General features: G+C 44.1%; 3 protein-coding genes across 4 annotated transcripts in view; 2 read left to right on the top strand and 1 right to left on the bottom strand.

Annotated features, from left to right (window-relative positions):
- Positions 1–674: 674 nt before the first annotated feature.
- On the bottom strand, positions 675–2348 carry LOC141009555 (coiled-coil domain-containing protein 185-like). Its single transcript, XM_073482207.1, has one exon. The coding sequence runs from the start codon at positions 2346–2348 to the stop codon at positions 675–677; it is 1674 nt and encodes a 557-aa protein (XP_073338308.1).
- A 1898-nt stretch (positions 2349–4246) lies between these two features.
- nsmce4a (NSE4 homolog A, SMC5-SMC6 complex component) lies at positions 4247–8125 on the top strand. 2 transcript variants are annotated; one of them, XM_073481233.1, is made up of 11 exons: positions 4247–4304; positions 5122–5355; positions 5444–5524; positions 5619–5749; positions 6091–6242; positions 6564–6663; positions 7152–7242; positions 7328–7422; positions 7516–7564; positions 7656–7741; positions 7837–8125. In XM_073481233.1, exons 2-11 carry the CDS (start codon positions 5148–5150, stop codon positions 7900–7902), a joined length of 1059 nt encoding a protein of 352 aa, XP_073337334.1. In that variant the 5' UTR covers positions 4247–4304; positions 5122–5147; the 3' UTR covers positions 7903–8125. The 2 variants fall into 2 exon arrangements, with proteins under 2 accessions (XP_073337334.1, XP_073337335.1); XM_073481234.1 differs by lacking the exon at positions 4247–4304 and adding an exon at positions 4384–5024.
- A 1961-nt stretch (positions 8126–10086) lies between these two features.
- Positions 10087–20795, top strand: part of tacc2 (transforming, acidic coiled-coil containing protein 2) — a 57888-nt gene continuing 47179 nt past the window's right edge. Inside the window, 3 exon segments of the mRNA XM_073482332.1 lie at positions 10087–10197; positions 14418–14486; positions 19748–19986. Coding sequence (XP_073338433.1) covers positions 10087–10197; positions 14418–14486; positions 19748–19986 — 419 coding nt within the window.

Genomic DNA, 20795 nt, shown 5'->3' with positions numbered 1-20795 from the left:
GGGACCCCCAAGGAGTCCAAAGATAAATCAACACAGCTTGTTTCTTCTATTACTGAAAACAAATATATATATCTCTTGTATTAGGACCTTTTTGAGTTTGACTTCCTTCACCAAAACCCCACAGTGCCCCTTTAATATCTGAGAGGCAAAGATCTGTTCACAGACACGAAGGGACCAGAACAAGACGAGGCCTGATTTTATGGGGTCACGAGCCAGAAAATGTTGTGAACCACTGCTGTTAAGCACTGCTTTAGTTTGTATTATCCTGGTGGGAGGCCAGCACAAAGTCAGAACCCCACAGTTTGATTCTAAACTTTTAGAAATGTATCATTGTAAACGTAGAAAATGGAAAATATATGGCACAGTCTCAAGGGCTCTCACACTACAGTATCATATCAAATGAAACTCTGGCTTTGTGAGTCATTGTTCCAGGGCCCCTGCAGCTCGGAGCCCCAACATTCACCCTCCAGCTGCACCCTGTTATAACACATCCACATACTTATGTGGCAAGTTCTTAAGACATTCCCAGACTGCAGATATGAGGGATGTGTTTCAAATATCTGAATTCACTCATTTTACTGCAGCTCCTCTTCTGAGCAGCTGTGGATGAGTCAGTCTGGAACCTCTGAGAGGAGGTGCACATGTGGAGAGTGTTTGGGAGTTAATCATTCCTGTCATAGTTTCATGCGGCTCATGTAGGCAGTCAGCTGAGCCTCCCGGGCCATCTGATCAAAGGTCCGTCTGTGCGTCTGCTGCCTCACTCTCTCCCTCATGTGAAAGGAGGCCCGAGCCAGCCTGTGCGCCTCCTCCTGGATCTGCTCCCGCTGCCTCCTCAGCCTCTCCCTCCTCCACTCCTTCGTGGAGATGTAGCTCTCTCTGACCCTCCTCGCCTCCTCCTCCTCCCTCTGCATCCTCTCCCTCAGCCTCTGGTGGCAGAGCTGCCTGTGTTTGTTGCGCTCCTGTGTCTGCTGCGCTCTGGCCCTGTGCCGGGCCGAGGCGTGCATGGCGGCTCTGTCGGTGCGCCGCTGGCTCAGCTGGACCAGGATCCGTTTGTGTGTGAGCTGCTGGAAGCTCTGCAGCTCGGCCCTCAGGCGAGCTCTCTGGATCTGCTCGTCCTCCTGGACCGACCGCTCCTGCAGCTCCCTCAGCCGCGCCTCCGCAGCCTGGGCGCGCTTCTCGCAGGAGTGTCGCAGCTTCTCCTCAAGTGCGCCCCTCGTCTGCGCCTCCTCTTCCTCCACCTGCTGCTCCACCTGCTGCTTGAGCAGGATGTGTCGTAGCAGCTCCCTGCGGTTCCCCTCCTCCAGCCTCTTCCTCTTCTCCTTCTCCTGCGACACCTTGCTCCTCCTGGCCTTCTGCGCCCTCTCCGCTGCGACCTGTCTCTCCCTCTCCAGCCTCCTTTTCTCCACCTCCTGCTTCTCCCTCAGCAGCTTCTCCTGGTAGACTTTGCGCCCCTCTGCCTCCTTCTGTGCAGCTTCTATCTTCTCTCTGCGCTGCTCCTCCACCTCCTCTTTCAGCCTCCTCCACCTGTCCTCTTGCAGCATCACCTCCTGCTCGAGTTGTCCCGCTTTCTGCTCCTCCAGTCGCCCCCTCAGCCTCCTGCGGGCCTCCAGCTCCTCATGCCAGCGCTTCATACCCTGCTTCAGTTTCCTCCTCCTCTCTTTCTCGACCTGAGCTCGCCGGGCCTCCTCCTGCCTGCGGGCCTCCTCTCGCTCCTGCTCCTCCTGCTGGCAGAGCTTCAGGGCATCCTGCTCCTCCTGGTGCTTCACCAGCATCAGAGCTGCTATCTTGCGGTCAGTCTCTGACACGGTGACGCACATCTGCTTCCTGATGTCCTTGGTGAGCCTCCGCAGCTGCACCTCAGTCGCTGGGGAGTACCTGAGGTCTCCCAGGCTGATGGTGCTCACGGTGCTCCTGTCTGGGTGAGCAGAGAGCACAGATTTCCCTCTAAGGCACAGATCTGCATATGTGATGGGGCCCGTTGAGTGATCTCTCAGTTTGGTCTCAGGCACCACCTCCAGGCCCGAGACTTTACCGCCTGACCACCTGTCCTCCTCAGCCGCCTGGATAATCCTCTCCCTCTCCTCACGGCACATTTGCAAACGCTTCATTCTCTCCTTTTCGTAGGATTCGTGCATGACTCTCACGGCCTCAAAAGGCACGTCACTCCGCTCAGCAATCCGCTCGTTCAGCGATTTGATGAGGAGTTCAACAGGTTTGACACCGAGCCGCGCACAGGACTGCAGAGAGCGGGGGCTCGTCAACACATACCGGCTGCTCTGTGCAGCGGCCGAGTCGAAGTTGTTCAGGTCCAGGCGAGACCCCGCAGAGGTGGACTTCAGCTCCCCCATGATGGAACAACGGGTAAATTACCTGGACGCAGATTTCAGGTGCTCCAAAATCGCTTCTGCTCTCGGTCCCCTGCAGCCTCTCCAGCACCACAGGGAGGTCACGGAGGGATTAGCTGAGGCTTTCCAGACAGGCTGCGCTCTCAGCTGTGGATGACAGACAGAGGCTCGAGAAGTTTCCCCTGACCATTTAGAGACAGCTTTGTTTACAGGCTGCACATATGAGAAAGTCAAGTGTATTGACCCATAAATCAGGGCTACACTTCACCTCAATTTACATGTAGCTGAATACAATAAGTAAAATTGTAAATCAATAGTAGGCCTATAATATTCTATGTTTTTTTTTTTTTTTTTTGGTATTCATTTGAATTTCCTGGATAACATGTATCTGATCCTCATTAAGAAAAGTTTACAACAGTGTCAGAACCTTTTGCAGACAGACAGCAAACTTGAACACCACAGGTCAAAGCAGCCACGTCAACTACAGTCAACAACAGCCCCCAGACTCCCTTAAAAAAATCGCTCGCTTTTGTGAGCTGTTGAGTGAAGAGAAACTTTATAAACTTTGTGAAACGCTACCAATGACACATTCTTATTTATTTGGGTCTTCTTGTAAATTCGGCAAACGTTATGGCCTCGTTTCTTTAATTCCTGCTATTCCATCTATGTATGTGTGATATGAGAAATAAAATGCCTTGAACAAAAGCTACAGTGATAATAGTGACATCAATCACGACGGACCCATTGGGGAACACTCTGCAACTTTTATGAGCCTAATGAGCCTTACAATTTAACTTCATGTAATCATGTTCAGCTAAATTCTCTCAAAACAACGTATTGTGTCAAAAAACAATTTAAACTCTGAAGAGAAGAGACCGTCAACAGCTGGTCGTGTCGGACAGCTGGAAGTGACGGAGGGACGCTTGTGGTTACCGTGACAACAAAACAACTACTTGAACACTGAAGAGCGGCTCTGTCGCCTGAAATATTCGTCACGAGCGCCATCTGCCGGTGGAGCACGAGCACGATCACACAGTGCTGACGTGCTTTGTCTGCCGCCCGCCTACAGGCGGCTGGTGTCAAACGGTCACTGAAGTTAGTTTCATATTCGTGAGACGTGTAACTAGAAGACTTCACGTCAGACGAGAAATTTGATTCGAAACATTGAAAAGATGAAAAAATGACGAAGAAAAGACAATTGTGTCGATTCTGGACCGTGTGTGTGTGAAAAAGGTAATATTATTAAACAATTTCTCTCTCAGTTGTATATTTACTTTGGAATAATTTGTAAGTAAGAATAATGTAGCCAATATTTAGGACTCACAATCAGTTTCATGAGACAGTGCAGTATGATCTCCAATTACTGAATTGATGGTATTTATCAGAATCAGAATCAGAATTCCTTTATTTGTCCCGCAAATGGGGAAATTTCTTTGTCACAGCAGCCAAAGGACAGTAATTATAAACAATAATAAAAAGTAAAAAATAAACAATATAATAAGAAGATAAGAAATAGAATTGACTCGTTTATACATAGTATTTACAATATGAACAGTATGTAATTATTGATTGATTTTCTCAATAAAAACCCATAAAACCACTAGGGTTGTATGGGTTTTATGATTAGTATTAACTTTTTAAATGTTTATTTGTCTTGAAATGTGGCAATGACAGTGTTCACCAAACAACTGTTATTTTCTCTATACGTTTATCTATGGTACTATATAGCCTACTTTTAATGTAAGTAAAAAATATAGATGTTTGGTATTTATATGTTCTTTGTTGTGTGTATTTGTTTGGGGCAGAAGATAAATAAATAAATAACGTTGTTTAAAAATAAGACGTTCTCTTTTTCATTTTCACTTTGATATCTGTCAGTTAGGCCACCAATACAAAACCAACTTCATCTTCGTCAACACTGATGAAATCCTCTTGGCGCGCCTTCAGTCTGCAACACAGGTGGGTGGAAGTTACCTAAAAAAAACTAAACAGATCCGGTCTAACAGCAGCCAGAGCGCACTGCGAGTTTACTTTTAGTTTGGCCTTTGTTGGGGCCGGAGAGACAAGAATCCTAACGTTCAGCTAAGTCGCTAACACAACTGATTTTGCTAGCTAACATCGACAAACGTTAGCACCAAAGATACAGACGAGTGGAACGAGATGGTTAACTGTGTAGTACTTCCGTGTTTGCGTCAACCGCTGTCCCGGCTTGTTTTTGCACCTGTTTCAGCCGATTTTTGACTAATTTTATTTAAAGGTGGATGTTTATGTGCTGTAGGGTGTTTGTGAACCGCTTGTTAGCCTACTCACAGTATAGTCAAGGTTGTACTTTGTTGGGTTTTAGTGAACAGATTACGTTAGCGTTAAGTAAATGACCAATATCGTCCCTCAGTAGCTAACGTAATGTGTAGTTAGTTGTCATCTAGCACTTATTCGGCACGACATGATCGGTAGGCCGAATACATTACATTAATCACATGAGTTAATCGACTTGTATTTAATTTAACACTAACACAGTTCCCACCTGGCCTACATTGACAAATTAGCTATAAAGTAGCGGGGTTTTATCTTGACTTTTCAAACGTCTTTGGCTACGTTAGGTTTAGCTACTGTTTAGAATAACGTTAACAATTTGACAACGACCTCCACAATCACGTGCCCTCTTTCTTCCGTCAGAAGGTGGCGAGCCATCTATAAGCTACTTCCGCAAACAGAAACATACATGTTGTTTATCGGAAGTGTTGCATCAACGCGTTTCCCTCTCAACAACAAACAGCTCGTCCGCGGACTGACTGACTGACGATGAAGAGGACCAGGAGCGGCGGTGATGAAGAATCTCCGCGGCAGAATGGCACCGCTGGCGGAAGGAGAGGAGAGCAACAACCGCAGACTGACGGGGACAACGGCGGCTGTGACTTCGGCCCAGCTGACCTGCCAGACGACGACAATGACCCCGGACTCAGGAGGGAGATACGGAGCAAGTACAGAGACCTCATCAACTCAGTGCAACGTGAGTGAGACGCACACGCAGACAGGTTGTTGTTGTTGTTGTTTATTTGTTGACAAATCTCTGATGTATTCCCTTCTTGTGTTTTCAGAGAATAGGGAAGATATGCTGAGTCCCTCCAACAATAAACTCACAGAAGTTTTAGAAGAAGCAAACAAACTTTTTAAAGATGGTAAGTGTGATACAGCTGAACAAATGCTGATTTTGGGGCTGCAGTCCATCATCATCGTCATCATCATCATCATTCAGTTTGATTTGTGTCGCAGTCCGACAGGCGAGAGAAGCAGCCCTGGACGCCCAGCTCCTTGTTGTGGCCACAGACCTGGGAAAGGAGAAAGCCACCCAGCTGTTCGCTGAGGGCAACACGTTCGATCCCACCGCTTTTGCAGAGCACCTTGTGAGTGAGTTTTATTGTGTATACACGTTATGACTGCGTAGGCAAAGAGTTGGTTTGGGGGATTTGAGCAATCACAAACCTCTCTTGAAATTAAGCAGTTTATTTTTTTTAAACAGTTGAAGTTATCGCAACATGCATTTGCACCTTTAGTCCTTTTAACAGTCATTTACTTAATTTGTTAAGAGTCATATTAAGAGTTTACTTTGCATTTTTCACACCCTGAACATGATAATCATATAACCATATGCATTGTAGAAAATTAGAATGTCTGATTGTAATGCGAGTTCAATAGCAGAACACACTGCGGTGGTCATATCGAGATCTCTCTGCTCCTCCGACAGCTGTCCTTCATGGGTCTCAACCGACTAGAAGACGGGGAGGAAGAGCAGCAGAACGGGGATGCGGTCGATGGCTACCTGCCCAAGGATGCTTGGCACAGAGTGGCCGGGAGAGCAGAGTGCTGCTTCAGGACGGCCCCTTCCTTCCACTACATGTGAGTACCTCAGCATGTTACGTGCCGGCTGAGACATCAGTGCCAGGACCTACAAGTCTATTACAACAACCTCTTATGATGGGAAAGGCACCTTCATTGCCGTTGTGATGTCCCCAGAAAAAGACGTTGTTGGAGTTGTGCTGGAGTGCACATTAAGCCTACAATTTGAAAACTGTCAATGTAGTTTGTAGTTTAAACAGGCTTTTACTATTGCTTTTATTACTTATTACAGGTTCATATTGCATTGTTGCTGGTTTGTTATTGTCCCACAGCAGTAATTTCTGTCGCTGACTTTTTCATCCCTGTGGTTCTTTTGATCAGGATGGGTTCATTTCATGCAGAGCCGCCTCCTCCAAAGCAAAGGACGGAACGGCAACGGAAGTTACCAAGCAAGGAAACCAAAAGGATAATGCCCACCCAGGTAGCTAAACTCACACTGCCATGGCTCCAGTGAACGGGCATTTCGAGGGGTTAACCTGCAACCTCCCTCCCCAAGATCACTAGCAGGCGGACTGCTGTCCAGTTTAGCCTTTTAATCAGTAACGGCCTGTTACATGTTCATTCTTCCCACAGACAGTTCAGAAGCAGTGTGAGTCATATCTGAGACTGTGGTGGAAATGTGACGCGCAAACACACCAACTCAAATCTGAACTGAAGTCGCAGGATAAAAAATGATTTATATGGCACTGGATCATAACGCAAATCAGAAAATGATGATGTTCTGGACCTGTGTTTGAGGAAACCTTTTCTGACTGGAGCTTTTTCAGTTAATGGTTATGTAATAATAACACAAGTTTTCTAAGAATGCTGTTTTTCATTTTATAATTGAAGACAATGTTCACATTAGTTTAGATTGAGAGGGTTTGATTTCCCAGCTACTTACTGCATCGTGTTACTTTTGTCTGTCAGCTGAAGAAAATGGAAGACTCCCAACAAGAAGCAACAGAGAAAGAAGTTGAAAGGATCCTGGGATACCTGAAGAGTTATTACCAAGATGATCGTGAGTTTGAAGTCCACCTCACGGACGTTAACATTTCACCATTGTGTTTTTTTAATGTGCTCATGTGTGTTTGTTTGTACAACAGCGACATCCCCAATATCGTATTACGAGTTCGTCATCGACCCCAAGTCCTTTTCGCGAACAGTAGAGAACATTTTCCACACGTCCTTTCTGATCAGGGTGAGCTGTCTGTGCTGTCAAGTTTGTTTCAGTTCAGCTTGTTTGCCCTCTAGTGACGGTTAGCAGGCGTGACAGTGTTGTTTTGTGTTTCAGGATGGTTTGGCACGGATGTATCTGGATAATGCTAAATTGCCTTGTATAGGTGAGAAGATGTAACATTTGGTTGTATTATTCTTAATAATGAAACGTCCTTTGGTGAATTATTTTACCAGTGTTGTGTTTTTGTGTCTCAGCGCCTGTAGAGGAGGGGGAGGTGGAAGCTGGAGGATCCCAAAGCCGTAAACAGTGCATCGTCTCTTTCAGCCCAAAGATATGGAAGGTTAGCAAACGTTGGCCCGAACACAGAGAAGTATTATCCTCTGTAGTATTATGCTTCCGTACATAATTTTAATGTAACCACTGTTTCTTTCCCAGGAGCTCATAGATGCCTTCGACATCACAGACACAATGATTCACCCTCCAAACACGCAGACTGAGTGATGGACCCTGCCACGTTTTGTTTGCTGAAAATTAACATTGTTTTTAGGTGTGTCATGTTTCTCGTTTTATTTCTAAATGAAAAAAGTCAAAACTGTTTGACAAATTTGCAAGGTCCCAGTGTAGGTCACACTTGTAAACTGTGACTGGTGACTCGGGATCATATTTTATTTTAAATTTTTACGGTTTTTAAATGTTTGAATAATAAAAAGAGAAAGAAGAGAAAGCGGCTCCTGTTGTGTTGTGCACATTTATAACATGTGGAGAGCACCGGTGTTGAAAATTGTTGATAGCTAATTTTATTCTGCAGAATGTCTCGGCATTATATACTGCATTTCAGAACAGCTAATCAATATTTATATTTTTAACACTTGATGAAACTACTTTATAGGAGGATTCTACTGATCAGAAAAAATATTCATTGGTAACTGCCTTAAGATTGTGAGAAAACAGTACAACATATAATTGAACATGATTCATCTTTTTTAAAAGTAACAATGAAGTACAACTTGTGTGTGTACCTTTATCCTAGTGATGGTGATATGCTGCTTGATCACCAATCAACATAATTTGCGCAGGGCGCACAATATAAATCAGCCTGATAAATTCAAGCCCAATAATGAGAAATGTAAATTATTGGCTATTCATCAGCTAAATTTATTTTATTGACCAATAGCTGCTGTATGTGTTGTCGTCATTTTAGCTAACTTCCTGTCCGTTTTGGAATCGGCAATCCCCCCTCTCTCCCCTCTATGTCACCAAACTTGGATGACTTTCTTTTTTTGAGGCAGCTCTCTTGGCCTCTTTATTTTTTCTTCAAGTGTTTTTCATCACTTGGCCTGTTTGGTAGTAAAAGTGTCACAGGGAGCGCTGTAATTGGTAGCTTTCCCTGTTCCACATAGCCGGTGTAGGTACCAGAACAGAAGGGTCCTGCTCTCTGTGTGTTGCCCGAGCAGACAGGACTGCGACTTCTCTGTCCTGATTGGATAAAGCAGGCAGGGATACCGGAAAATGTATTCTACTCTCTCTTTTACTGCATGAGCAGGGGGAGGGGAGACGTGGGTTACTGACTGAAGACTCTATTACAGTGATTACTGATGGAATATAGAGCTATTTAACACTTAATTTAATAAGAAAATAATGCTCTCAGCAGCACACACAGATACAGTGGGTGGTGGTTTGCAATCCGCCAATAAACAGAAGGAGAAGAACAAGTGCAGCATGCTGTTGTTGCTGCTGGGTAGAGCCATGCAGTGTAGACTAGAGGACAACAAATCTAATTAGAGGTATGGAAATATAATCATCTGTCTTTGCTCACTACATCTTAGCCTTTGGTATCTGCTAATGTGCATAAACTACATTTTTAGGGTTTTTGAAATAAAAAAAAAGGGGAAATGATCAGTTATTGGTATCAACCAAGAGAAGCAGGTAGTTATCGGTTATTGCTGAAATAAAAATCCATATCACACATCTCTAGGTTAGGCTGAAGTGTCCACAAAACAGTCTTTGTTCACGTGGTCTTAATTGTGTAATTTTTAATTTCAAAGAAAACACACTGTAGGCGGTTAAACTGAGTCCTGTGGTATGTTGGGAAAATATATACTCAGGATCCATGTTGCTCTCATTGTACAAATATGTAGGCAACAACAGACAGACTGGAGCTAACAAAACACATAATGCTTCAGTCTGTTTTGGCTGATATTGTCCCTCCTGCTCTATTTTGGCTGAGTGAACTTCACTGTGATCACATTTCACTGGATGAGCACTATCGTGCATCCTCATCACGATGATGTACCACCATCATCCCTGCCATCTCCAGGGTCTTTTAAAGCGACAGGCACCCTTTATGCTGCCTCCCATCTCTTCCTCTCTCCCTCTCTGAGCATTTTTCCCTCCAAAGCAGAGCTTCAGTCTGCTCACCCGTGCCGTGATGTGAGGCAAAGCTGCACATGAGGCTGGAAAGAGGAGCTCCCTTTTTTTCACACTCACTTGATCAAGCTGGACTCCTTACGTCATGTTGATTTTATATAACAATGGCTTGAAAATACATGTCACAGGCGCACCATGGGCGATGCAGTGAGGAGCGTTTATTAGCCACTTGCAGACACAGAGGCGTGCACACACACTCACTCTGTAGCTCCAGCACAGATCTGCCTGCTCTGGCAATGCTGACTCTGACTGATAAGGATGCAGTTCTGCAGGAAGGTGCTCTGCCAGCCGTGTAGTGCCAGAGTCACTTCACCAGAGGAGGACATGGAATACAAGATGGGGAGCTGCATCAGAATCTCACGCCGCCAGGTAAACACAGGAGAGGCTGACTGCAGTGTAGCATCGATGCCTGTGTGACTGAGCGAGAGAGAGTGTGGAAGAGGAGCTGGAATAAATTGTACTGGTGAGGGGCTGAGAGAAGGTGTACTCTAGTATTGGAGGAGGGGCGACGTCAGGGAGGAAAAGGAGCCGTGGAGGCGAACAGCAGGGGGTGAGGAAGGGAGGAGGAGTATAAAAGTGAGAGGGTGATGCTGATGTGGTGGAGGGAGACGGAAGGCAGGTTGACAAACGGATTGAATACAGGCAGCTGACAGTGGAGAAACCTGCAGGGCAAGACAGGAGGGAACAAGTGTGTTTAGAGGATGCTGTGACGACTGTCACAAACAGAGCTGATCAAATCAGTGGTATTTATAGGGATGATAGAAATGGCCACAGACTGGGCACTCAGCTCAAGATGGCCTCTGTGATGATGATATAAAAGCTCCCAAAATACATTTCAAACCCTCTGTAGTCTAAATCTGCAATTTTGTCTCTGGTTTGCTTTGTTATTTCTGCCATTTTTAGCTTTTTTTTACTGCAGGTTTGTGGTTGTGCGAGTGTGTTTGAACTGCTGGACCCTGTGGACGGAAGGGGAGGCCTTCAAAGGGCATCAGCACACGAGTTAAGAGGATGAATACATGGGAAAGAAGCTGGAGAGACGTAATCAGTCCAGGAGGAGGTCTGACACCTCCTGTTTGTTTACAGTGTTGCCTTAGAACTATTTCCCCCCTCCGGCCTCCTGACCGGCCTCCTGAGCCTCAGTCAGAGCAGGTGACCCCCCTCACCATCATGGCTCCCCTAGCTCCAGTTCAATCCCCTCCCTTCCTCCTGTCCCCGACCTGTGTCCACCCTCCACCCCTCGTCCTCTCCACCCACTGAGCTTGCATTCAAAAATAGCAACAGAGGGACCGGGGCTCCAGAAACAAGTCTGACAGTAAACACAGAGCAGAGGGCTTTGTGAAAAGCTTGAGGCAGACTGTGTGGGGACAAGTCTCTTGTTTGCAGTGGTGAGTAGCACAGAATTGGTGCAGATTTTGGATTGTTTGGTTTATAGTAGTCCTTCAGGTGGAGGAGGGTGAATATATGAAAGTGGGGGGACAAAGGGGAGAAGGTGGGGTTTGTTAAAGCTTGTTCTGAAATGCATGTGACTGTGTTTTGCTTCTATTAACATCTCATTTAATGTAGTATGATCATTTCAGTGTATTTACTACAGTTACCTTGGCTGCTATGCTTTAAATCTGCTGTGCACCTGCTTTCTTGGTCTGTTTCTTTATGAGAAAGAATCTATTATATATCTCATAAATACAGGATTCTGTTTAGTTTAGAAGTTGTGTTCCTGCTGGGTTTTTGTGTCAGAGGGGTCAGATTCAGGGCAGGAAACAGTGACCTCACACTGCAGGTGTCTAAGCACTGACATGCAGTGCTCATCCAAACCCACAAGAGCTTAAAAGATGGCTCATGTTGAGTGAGTGACGGGCCGACGACGAGGCGAGAGGGGGACCTGGCAGCAGTCTAATCATATGATTTTCCCCAGTGCTTTCCTCGCTGCCAAAAAGCCCTGAAACACTGCCGGCGGTTAAAGTGCACACGCTTCCACAGTGTGGGGGGGGTGAAATTACACCCCATTCACACAAATAGAAAGCAGGTGGGCATGGGAGAAGAGTTGGCACATCACGGAATAAGTGAGAATTAAGATGTAAGGGACAGATATTAATTTCCCCATGGGACAATCATAGGACATATGAAAAAGACATTAAAATTCACACACACACACACACACACACACACACACACACACACACACACACACACACACACACAAAATTCAAGTATACAGCCTCTAAATTTGTGTGGTAATAAAGTGTGCATGACTAATTGTGCACAAGACCGGAATAAAGACTAACAGCAGTGGACAGGGCACAACTCTATTTATAAAGTCGTACATATTCAGGTCAGTGCTTTCTGACTATACACAGAGCTACGTCCAGTCCCTGCAGTCATATGAGGAATGCACAAACAACCTTCCTGTGTGAGCCGTGTTTACTGCTCAGCTGCAGTTCATGCAGCAGAGGAACGCTCGCGTGACAGAAAGAAAGATGGTCGACAGAGAATATTTGATTACATAAGTGATTCTACCTGTATTTGATATAAAATTAGTGCGTGGTTAAGAGCTGCTGTCCATTTCCTTAAACCTTTCAAAATAAAACGAAAAATCGTATTGAAGATGCTCCTGTTAGTTGACAGACTGAACACTGCTGGAAGCCAAGAGACACCACAATCTGTTATTTACAACGTGAGGATTATCTTACAGCCTCAGTCACTGTGTCAGTATGCTACAGTCACTCAGGCCCTGTTCAGACCTGGTGTTAAAATCCGTTCTGAGTGATCCAAGCTCGAAGTACTGGTGCAAATGCCCCAAATGCCACCTGCCAACATTTAGCAGATGTTTGAACAGACTTTTTTCAACTGATTTCACCATCGACACTAAATTTATAAAAGAAGACAGCATTTTATCGTTGGCAAACATGTAAAATTTGACAAATAAAGGCTATACTTTGTCCCCGTCCCCAGACTCCCTTAAGAAATTGCACAATTTTGTACGTTTTTGAGTTAGGAGATACTTTATAAACTTTCTGAAATGCTTTCTATGTCAAATCCTTATTTATTTGGGCTTTCTTGTACATTCGGCAAATGCTTTACATGAAACCCTGATTTCTTTGTGTAAAAAACATTGCGTCTTTTTGTCCCAGTGATGATTGTGTTTATTTGCATGTAGAGTTGGGATGCACGCTAATGCCAGGTGAGAACTGACGGACTTGCGAACTGAGCTGTCCACTTGTGAGTGAATCACTCAGGATGGATGTGAGTACCGGGTCTGATCTGGGCCACAGTCAAATCACATGGCACAAAATGACAGACTGCATGTGAAGATGTTTTTATTCTAGGAAGCTATGTCATTTGTTAGACGTAATTTAGACCAGATGGGGCCTGCTCGTCACAGTAACTCACTGCAGCGAGAGTTAAATGTGTCTGATGTTTCCTTACAGTGATCTCAACTTTTATGATTGATGGATATTTATTCTACAGTATCAATGAGGATGTTGTTCCTGCTTTTAAGCCCACATCGGCCGAGTCAAAGCCTGCCCTTTGCGCCTGGAGGGAGGTCTTGCCTCACATGTCTCCTAATCTTTGAAACAACACACACTTACCATTCTCCCTCCCTGCTTGTTCAACCTCATACCACAGACCTCTAATCCTGCAGGGCATGAGTGTGTGACCACCGAGGGACCACAGATCCCCTGTTCACTCTGCGTGTGTCTGCGAACAGTCGTATGCTGATGGTCCTTCTGTGCTAGTGTCTTTCAGCCAGCTGATGTGAGAGGCTGTTGGTTTGGGCAGTCGTGGCCCTGCAGCTGGCTGAGCCATGGGGAACGAGAGCAGCACAACTGAGGCGTTGGTAAGGGCAAGCTCGCCGGGATTTGCTACTCGCTGCCCTCCGTGCTGCCATACATGCCTTGAACTCTTCGGTGCACGGAGGACTAACAAAACTAACACTTACTCGCTTAATTACTAACTGTTGGCTTCAGTAAAACACATGGGATGTGCATGGAGCTCTGGACTCCGTGTACATTCCCATGTTTAATTGAGGCTCGTCTAATAAGCACTTAGATAACATCTCTTGTTCTAATTTGTGGTTAACTGGGGTAGAGCAGAGATAAATGCCATTACTGCTACACAGCCTGATACTTACAAGCTTGCTTTAATGCATCTTATAAAATCCATCATTCCTTTTAATGGTTGGAGGGCCATTACTGTATGTATGCCTCCAGATTGCATGTAGAATTATTGTTGCAATGAACCTGTTTCAAGCATCGCTTTTTGCTGTAAATGTGTACTTTGTCACAGCAGTTACAAAAAAAAGACAGCTATAGAGAAAAAAATATAATTTCCACATGTGACTGGAGGACTTCAGCAGTGGAATTTGGGATTATCTTAATAGGATTAACATAAACATTTGTCTCTGAGCTATAGACTGAAGAAATGTGCACTGGACCCTCACTGGATGTGATTGTGGAGTGGGTTTAACATTCTTAACTTAGCCTTAAAAACAACTGTGATTTGTTCTCAGTGCATACCACCACTGCTATATGCTGTACAGGAGGTTTTTCTCTTTAAGATTTCTTGTTGAACTCTTTCATTCCCCATTACAGCCAGAAGAGGGCGCTCCAGAAAATGTTGTTCTGTTTCCACCTCAGGAAAATCAAAATGACTACCTACAGGTACAATATCTCTGAGTGTGTGAGAGTGTGTGAGTGTGAGCCTGAGGAGATGAAATCTTGTGTATTCCATACGAACATGAAACTTTAAAATTTTTGTTATAGGGCTCAGTAGTGCGCCCTGAAAACACACACATTTCCTCCTCCTTGCTGTTGATATACTGAAACTCAGAATCAGAGTGTCATTTAACTGACTTTGAAAGGGGGCCAGCCTTATGCTGTGCTCAAATAAACATACTACTATTCTATTTAGTATATCAGAAAAAGATTTAGTGTGTCAAATGCAGTATGCCGAAAAATACCAGGACATCCAACTGCATCTTTCCTTGCTGTATGCAAGCAAACTGGACTGATGTATGAGCAAAAGGGTCAAAGTTCAAAGTGCAATATTATGACAAAGCAGTATGTCCCAATCGTCCCAACTTTTATCATACAAAGCAAAGCGATCATACTTAGGCTCTGACTTGGAAAGAGGAATATGGTGAATATGAGCAGATTTCAAACCTCTTATACCTTCTACATTTGTGTCAGTGTGTGTTTTACGCTGTGTTGAGCCTGTTCGATGTGGTTGATTTTTAGTCCTTTTGTTATTGTTATCAAATGTGTTCAACATTGGAAATGGTCACAACGTCACAAAAATCCACATGAGATAATGATTATATTGTCGTAAATCAGGCACAGGTGACATTTACTACCTCAGCGCACTGACAGCTGTTAGTCTAAAGGATCACACTGTGTTTAAAATGCCAGGAGTGTTAGTTAGTTAAGTGTCAAGGAAAAGGTGCTGTCGTGTCCAACTGTACTTGTCTGGAAGCCTATTGCTGCCATTCCAGGACAAGAAAAATACATCAGTATCACATTATATCGAGAACATTTAAGATATTTTCATATTTATATGAAGGAAAAACTTATCAAGCAATAACAAGAAACCTTTCTTGTTATACGTTTTTATTTTGTTATAACATAAAACTTTTAAAGTCATAATGTGATAACATATTGTTATAACACAGAGCGTCTCATGCTACAATAAGTAGAGCCCCACGGTTATACTTTATCTACTGACTGATATTATCGACCGATATTGACCTCTCACAGATATATCGGTAGTGGTTTACGCCTGACATGCGCTGATATGAAAACTTTCTTTTTATAGATTATAATGCAGAAAAAGATGCTTGGGATCGTTAATAGTTATTATATTCCCAGTGAAGCTTGTTGTTTCAGTGTGCTGATGTCATTTTAGACATAAAAGTTGATTTTAAAAGTTTTAAATATCCAGCCTCTGATATATATCTTTGCTAAAAGTGTCTGAGGGATCATTGCAAAAAAAAAATTTGTATATCAGCTGATATATCAATAACACAAGTTTTATTTACTTGCTAACACAGTATCGGCATCAGCCCCAAAAATTTAGCTGGGCTCCAAGTCTAAGATATTTTTATGTTTTAACACAATATTTTCACATTATGTTTATAATTTGAAACGTTTCATCCTATAAAAAGATACATAGTATATTATTGTAACAAGAAAGGTTTGTTGTCATAATGTGATAAATTCGTATGACATAGTAATGTGAAAACATCTTGTTTTAACAATAAACCTTAATGTTATAAAATGATACTGATCCGTTTTTCTTTTCTGGCATGTTAGTAATACACTGCCGTGTCCTGGTGATGTCAAACCTCAGCAACACTGAGAGGTCAAAGTTGAGTGAAGTAGGAGCTTCTGTAATGCAGGAGGATGTTGTGTGTCTGAATGTAACCAAAGCTTCTTGGAGTTGTAACCTGATCCCCACTCAGGGGGTCACTGCAGGCCCGACCCTTGGCCTAATTCCCAGTGTTCACCTGCAGAGGCACTGTCAGCCTGTGCAACCAGCATGGAAGAGAGAGGAGGGAGGGCAGAAGTGGATAGGGAAGAGGGGAAGAAAGAAAAAAGAGGGAAGGGAGACAGAGGAGGAGGAGGGGATAGAAAGAGAGCTGAGTGGAAAGAGTGTACATTAGAGGGGGAGGAGTGTCTCAGCACTTCCCTGTGGCCAGCCCAGTCAAGTCAGTCAGTCCCACCAGCAGCAAGCTTTGTGTTTATCAGTGCGTGGTAGTGTAGTGTTTCTACACTCCACACACACACTGCAGGAGTTTGAGGAGGCTCATGGAAATTTAACAGGGGAGCGGCAGCAGCAGAAGAAGACAGGACAGGACTGTGGAGAGGAGGAGGAGGAGGAGGAGGAGGAGGAAGTTAGCTGAGTCAGTACAGAGAGGGAGCGTCAGCAGCAGCATGTGTTGCAGCATGTTTGTGTCCTCTGGCCCCTTCAAAACACTGAGCCCTGCAGAGGCTGCCTGTGCAGCGAGCAAGGTAGCAGGGTAGCAGAGGAGCTGCACTGCACTGTAGAGTCACCTTCAGCACTGTGGAGGAGCACAGCAGGCTGCTGGGTAAGTGCAACACAGGGATGGTGGGGTGAAACTTGGAGGGATAGAAAGAGTGGATGTGTTGTTTAATGTTTGTGTGAGAGGCTCCTGTTCCTGTTTGTTACAGTCATGTGTGAAGCATTACAGTTGTGTTAGCACATGGGCTCCTACACATTGAATTAACAGTGGGGGATCACTTACTGACTGCTGGACAAGTAGCCAGGCAACCACGGCTTGCTTTCTGTTTTGTTCCTGCGGGTTAATTAATAACAGACAGAGGCTCAATCTGAAACGTGGGCAGTGCTTTTTCCACCAGCATCTTCACACAATGGGCAAGAATATAGGAAATAGTGGCTGTGAACTTGGACACGCACGCTGTTTTTGAGTTGATATCAGTGGAGGTGTTCAAGGTGAGAGCTCAGGCAGGAAACAGGAAACCCAAGACACGTCAACATACAGCTCTATCATGAGAACAGTGGGTTCATCTCTGCATGTATGACCAGTTAAGGTGTGGAAGATTTCTTTCACAGCAGTAGGCAGATCACAGGCGTTCGGAGTGACACTGTGTTGATCTCTGATGTTTTATGTTCTCTGTTTTTTTTTTTTGTCAGCAAGAAAAGTCTAAATTAGCAAGTTTAAAAATAACCTAATGTGGCTTTCAGCTCTGCGTACACTGATGTGAAGAGAGAAAGAGAGGGTGCATGGTTTGCAGTTTTGACAGTTTTAAAGGTACAGTCAGGATTTTGTATGGCTTGTATTCGCGTGTGAGTAACACAAGAGATCCTCCATTTGTGCTGGATGCGTCACGCAATGGAGGCTTTTTGTAGTGGTCATACAGGTGAGGTCAGTGACTCAGAGCACACACACAGCTTCACTTGTTCATCTGTCTCATCCACAGCATTCACATCTAGTTAAAGGGGCAGTATGTAGTATTGGAAAAGGACAATAAGGTCCCCAGAACACTTTTTGAAGCTAGAAAGGTGGCAGGGTCCGCCAAATATAAACAAAGTAGAACAGTATGAAACTGTGTTGTCCTTTAAGGTCAGTTTGTTTATTCACTCATGAAGATAGAGATAGCTTGTTTATTTAGTTTGTTTAAGCATGATTAAAATTTCTTCCCAAAAGCTACATAGTGCACCTTTAAGTACAGGACAGAGATGGAGCGAGAGCATGAGGTACATTTTGGACTCTGTTTTCTTGAAGCTGAAGCATAATATCTAATTGTTTTTTTATATAATCAATGTAATACAAATTTGGCTTGAAAATGGTTTGTTGGATTAAAGCATAATAACAACTTAAAGGCAGACTGTGCAGGATTTGTTGGTTGCTTGTTTGTTAACAAACCAGCCGTAATAAACAGCTCTGGAGAGATGTAGTTGCTTCGCCATGCATCAACCCAAAGCATCAGTATTTGTCCACCTAGAAATGACACTCAAAAATCTAAATACTGAGAAGAAGAGAAAATAAAGTTAGAAGGCAGGGTCTCTGCAGATACAGACACTGTCACACACCTCCACTGGGTCACGAGTGAAGACTGAGAGGGGTTAACTTTACCTTTAAATGAGCAAAATAGATTCAACCATAAACAGCAATGCAAGAGTATAATAGGGAAAGTATAAATATAAATACATTTGTCTCCAAAACTGTGTAAAGAATTGATTTGCTCGTCATTTCAGCTTGTCATGATAGTCACCCTTGCTTGTGTGCAGCCATGCTGTCTACTCGTGCTTCATAAATAATGAATGAACGGATTCAATTCTAAATCTCAGCAGTGGAGAGCTCCACCGCAGTCGTGTTGTATCCTTCTGTTCTCACATCCTAACTCGCTGAAAACAGGATCTCTCTGTAATAAACAGCTCATGTGCACATGTTCCCGACACACTGAGTGTTAGAGGTTATATAGCTGCACGTTTATATGTGTCTGTGCAAGTGTAGGTTTGTCCACCTGCACTTGCATTCACCTCAGTTTATGTCTGAGTGGTAGAAATAAGGGAAAGCTTTCCTTCTCTGAACTAAGGGCAGACTATGTGGGAGAAATTCCATCACACAGTTTGAATGTTGTGTGTTGTGAGGGCAGTGTTGCTGCAACGCGATGCCACAGCCAAGTGTTGTGGTGTGTGGCTGTGGTTGGACTCTGTCCATCTGTCAAACAGAAAAAGCGAAAACAGCCAAGGCCAAGTGCTCCATGTTGTGTCCGTGCATGAGGTTTCAAGCCGGATTAAGTCACATTATAAATGCAAATCTCCACAGGTTGTTTCAGAAAGGGATTGGCTTGGATCAAGGGACATCTCAATTATTTACTCGGGATAAAGGAAAGAGTTAAAGACTGGAAATCTAAGTTATCTACGCTAGACAATGATTAAACCACATGTATGATTATGCTTGTCACAGCCCAGCAGAACTGGTTTGCATTAAATGATTAGTCGCTGGGTAAAAATTGTTTTGACAGCCTGGGAAAACTAATAGAGCAGACTTCCTCGTGAAGTAGAAAACACCAGACTGCAGTGATGATTTAATATGTTTCTTCTTTCTGAATTGTACTTGGTAGTAGTAGAGATTAGGCTGATGTCATAAATTTGAGGCTATAATCCTGAAATGAATCCTTGAATCTCAGTAATAGTAATAGAAAAGCACGCTGACGGACACAAATAAGGTGTTTGAGTGGAAGGCCAAAGCGACCTGTGCATTACTACACAACCTACACTTAATAGTTTAACACATGGGTGGAGTTGTTTGTTTGTGATGTTTGGCTTTGAGCTTTAAATCCCCAGTTGTCCCCATGTTTGCCCGCAACATGCTCACACTTGTTTAAGTAAACACTCTATCATGCAGCAGAGACGATAATACTTCACTGTCCCACAGGCTGAAGCTGAGAGTTCAACCCAGAGAGACGAGAGGACGCTGCTTACTGAAGCCTCCACCAGCCAGCAGAGTCTGCTGTCCCAACCAGTTCTCCCAGACGTCCCAGTCATCACCGGGGTGGAGGAGAGCAGGAGTACAGCTGGAGAGGAGGAGGACCTGGAGTTTCCTCATGACCTGCTGCCCAGCCTAGACTTCAGCAGTGAGCTCAACATCTGGGAGTCCTCGCTGGGGTAAGTTGGGTGGTTACACACACACACAAACACATATACACACAAACACAGTTGTCATAGTTTCACTCTTAGTGTCAAGATAAAACCATAGAAAGACTCGTTGTGGACTTGGCTTGTGGTGGCTCTTACAGTTCTGAGGAAATGTGAATAATGTTGATAACCCCAGTTTGCATTCCTCTTCTACTTCCTGAAAAGGAAATAGAGAGTCAAAGCAGTAGTTATTCTAGCTTCTCTACATTACATACACAATAACTTGGCCACACAAAATGCCAAATATACACTGTGTACTAGCATAACCAGTGTTAAAGGCCTCGAACAACCAATTTTCTCAACCAGCTTCTTATTGTGAGCCACCGGGTCTGGCATGATCCCAAGGTTTTCTCACACAGTTGGAACAGTTTTGACTATTTCACATGAGAGATTTCTATATTTGAGTTTTCATCCTCGCTTGATTTAAAGTTGGCTGTGCTCAGTAGAGAAAAGGTGACATCACGTACTTCTAGGCACCAATCAGAGTTTAGCAATAGTTGGATCAGAATGTTATGACACAGATCCATCAAACCACAACCACACAGCCTGCATGAAGCGAAGGAGCTTTTTTCCTTGAGTGCCAAATTCTTGATAAACTAGAATGGCACTTGTTAGAGCGCATGCCTCCGCCAAGGCCTGGCAGTCCCCTTTTTCCACTAACTAACTAACAGAGACCAGCCACCTAAAAATGCCGAATGTTGAAAAATGTCCTATCTTGCAATGTTAAAGAAAGTGAGAAACAAACTCTTGGATCAGATGTTTTTTCCGGATCTGCACCAAAAGTTAAT

The sequence above is a fragment of the Pagrus major genome, chromosome 15, assembly GCF_040436345.1.
Source record: "Pagrus major chromosome 15, Pma_NU_1.0".
Classification (NCBI taxonomy): Eukaryota; Metazoa; Chordata; class Actinopteri; order Spariformes; family Sparidae; genus Pagrus; species Pagrus major.
Note: the sequence above shows the minus strand (reverse complement) of the source record. Positions and strands in the feature narration are given on the sequence as shown.